The following is a 1,936-nucleotide window of genomic DNA, read 5'->3' on the forward strand; positions in this document are numbered from 1 at the left end:
TTATAATATGTCAAAATTTACTTTTAAAGGTAGAAGAAAAAATAGCTGAAACATATCATGGCAACTTCAGTGTAAACACCATGACAATTCATGTGTAATAGACATGGCAACTTTTAACCCAAAAAAAATGTCGTCGAAACATATTGATATGAGATCTAATTTCAAAGATCTCATCGCGATGGATTTAATGATGAAAACGGATCTTCAATCAGATTTTTCATTTAAGGGATAAAACATTTTAACAACTGTAAAATCAAAAAGATTTGGGTGTCGCTCCCACCACACGTGTGGGTGTTATCAGCGTCCTAGAAATATGATATGAGGATAGTGTTTTGAAACTCAAGCTTATCTACAGAAACTGTTAACAGTAAATTAATAAACGATACTAGAAAAAATATTGATATTTTTATCAAAGATGTTCGAGTGTTCTAAGTGCCCAATTCGGAATGATATTTGGGAGCACCGGACTAATCATAGCTCACAAGTGATAGCACAAAGATTAACTTATCTGGAAAGCAATCCAGCTTTAGAGAGGGCAATTCAAATGCTAACTAGTAGATTTAGTCCTTGAATGTTCTTTTCTTCCAAACCTGAAAAAGAAAGGGGTGCCAGGCATATCCCTTAATAGGATCCAAGTACCAAGTCTCCTAGATGAACGACTATATCAAAGTTCACAACAGGCAGCATAAAAATGAAACTTACGCTGGACATTAAACTAGCTCTAGAGAGGGCAAGATAGAGTGCTAGCTAATTGATGTTGGAGAAAGGAGTGGCAGGAAAAACCCTTCATAGGGTCCATGGCAGCCTGCGCACTGCTTCGCTGCAGTGTCGTTGCGGCTAGCATGGTTGCAGACGTCGCAGAAACATGCATGGAGGAGCCGTAGCCCTCCCGGCGTCGCCACTCGGAGGTTGCAAGCCTCGCATTTTCTGTGCCCGCTCGGATGGAGGTTCTCCGGGATGATTACGTGCTTCAGGACGAGGAAGTCGCACCGAATAGTGAAGCGGTCGCCTTTGAGATGCTTCGAGATCTCCATGGCCTCCCTCGCGATAAACCTGCGGTAGCCCACGGCGTAACCGCCATGCAGGTCAACTACCTGCCTCGCGCGGACGTGCGCGGGATCCTGCTTCTCGACCTCGTCCATGAAGCTGAACTCAAGATGCACCCTGATGGGCCCTTTAATGTACTCGTCGAGGGCGAGGAAGACGGAGATGAAGTCGGCGCTGTCGAGCCTGTCACCGTTGGGGAAGAGGTAGATGGCCCAACGGTAGCCTCCCACGGTGAAAGGGCAGGACTTGAAGCTGGTGCCGTTGGGTGCGTGTTTAGCGATCGAGTAGCCGTCGATCTGCAGAAGGTGAGATCCGGGCACCCTGGACTTGATGTAGAAGTCGACGCCGCCGGACGACGTCGGCGGCGCCATGATCCCCATCCTCACCGATGTGTACACAGTTTGGAGTTGGTTTCGATTTTTATTCTCGAGGCAACAAGAGAGATCGGCGGCTGCTCAGTTGACTCCGTGAGATCAGGGCTTTCTGGTAGGTCCTGGTTAGCCCTTATGGGCCGCGGCCCAAATAAATGTTTCGCCCCTCTCTCTCACTCCTGACGTGAGCTAGTCCCTCTTCTCTCTAAAAAAACGAGCTTGAATTCCAAAAAAGTTCACAGATTTGGAAAAAAAATTGCAGATTAGAAAATGTATACGAATTTAAAAATGTTCTTGAATTTGAAAAAAGTTCATGTATTTGTAAGAAAAACAGGTATTTGAATAATATTTGCACATTTGTAAAAGTTTACAAAATTTAATTTTTTCAGAAATTAAAAATATGAATCTTAAAAGCATTAAAAGGAAAAAAATAAAAAAATCGACACGAGAAAACCAAAGAAACTAGCCTAAAATTAGACCGATAGAAATCTTCTAGAAGGTTCCCAAAACCGATGCAA

General features: G+C 43.8%; 1 protein-coding gene across 1 annotated transcript; it reads right to left on the bottom strand.

The window, feature by feature from the left end:
- Window positions 1-743: 743 nt before the first annotated feature.
- Window positions 744-1,427, bottom strand: LOC141023140 (BTB/POZ and MATH domain-containing protein 3-like). Its single transcript, XM_073499470.1, has one exon. The coding sequence runs from the start codon at window positions 1,425-1,427 to the stop codon at window positions 744-746; it is 684 nt and encodes a 227-aa protein (XP_073355571.1).
- Between the last annotated feature and the right edge of the window lie 509 nt (window positions 1,428-1,936).

This window comes from Aegilops tauschii, chromosome 5 (genome assembly GCF_002575655.3).
Source record: "Aegilops tauschii subsp. strangulata cultivar AL8/78 chromosome 5, Aet v6.0, whole genome shotgun sequence".
Classification (NCBI taxonomy): Eukaryota; Viridiplantae; Streptophyta; class Magnoliopsida; order Poales; family Poaceae; genus Aegilops; species Aegilops tauschii.

Coding starts and splice junctions, on each gene's coding strand:
- LOC141023140 (XM_073499470.1), bottom strand. CDS start 1,427: ATGGGGATCATGGCGCCGCCGACGTCGTCCGGCGGCGTCGACTTCTAC.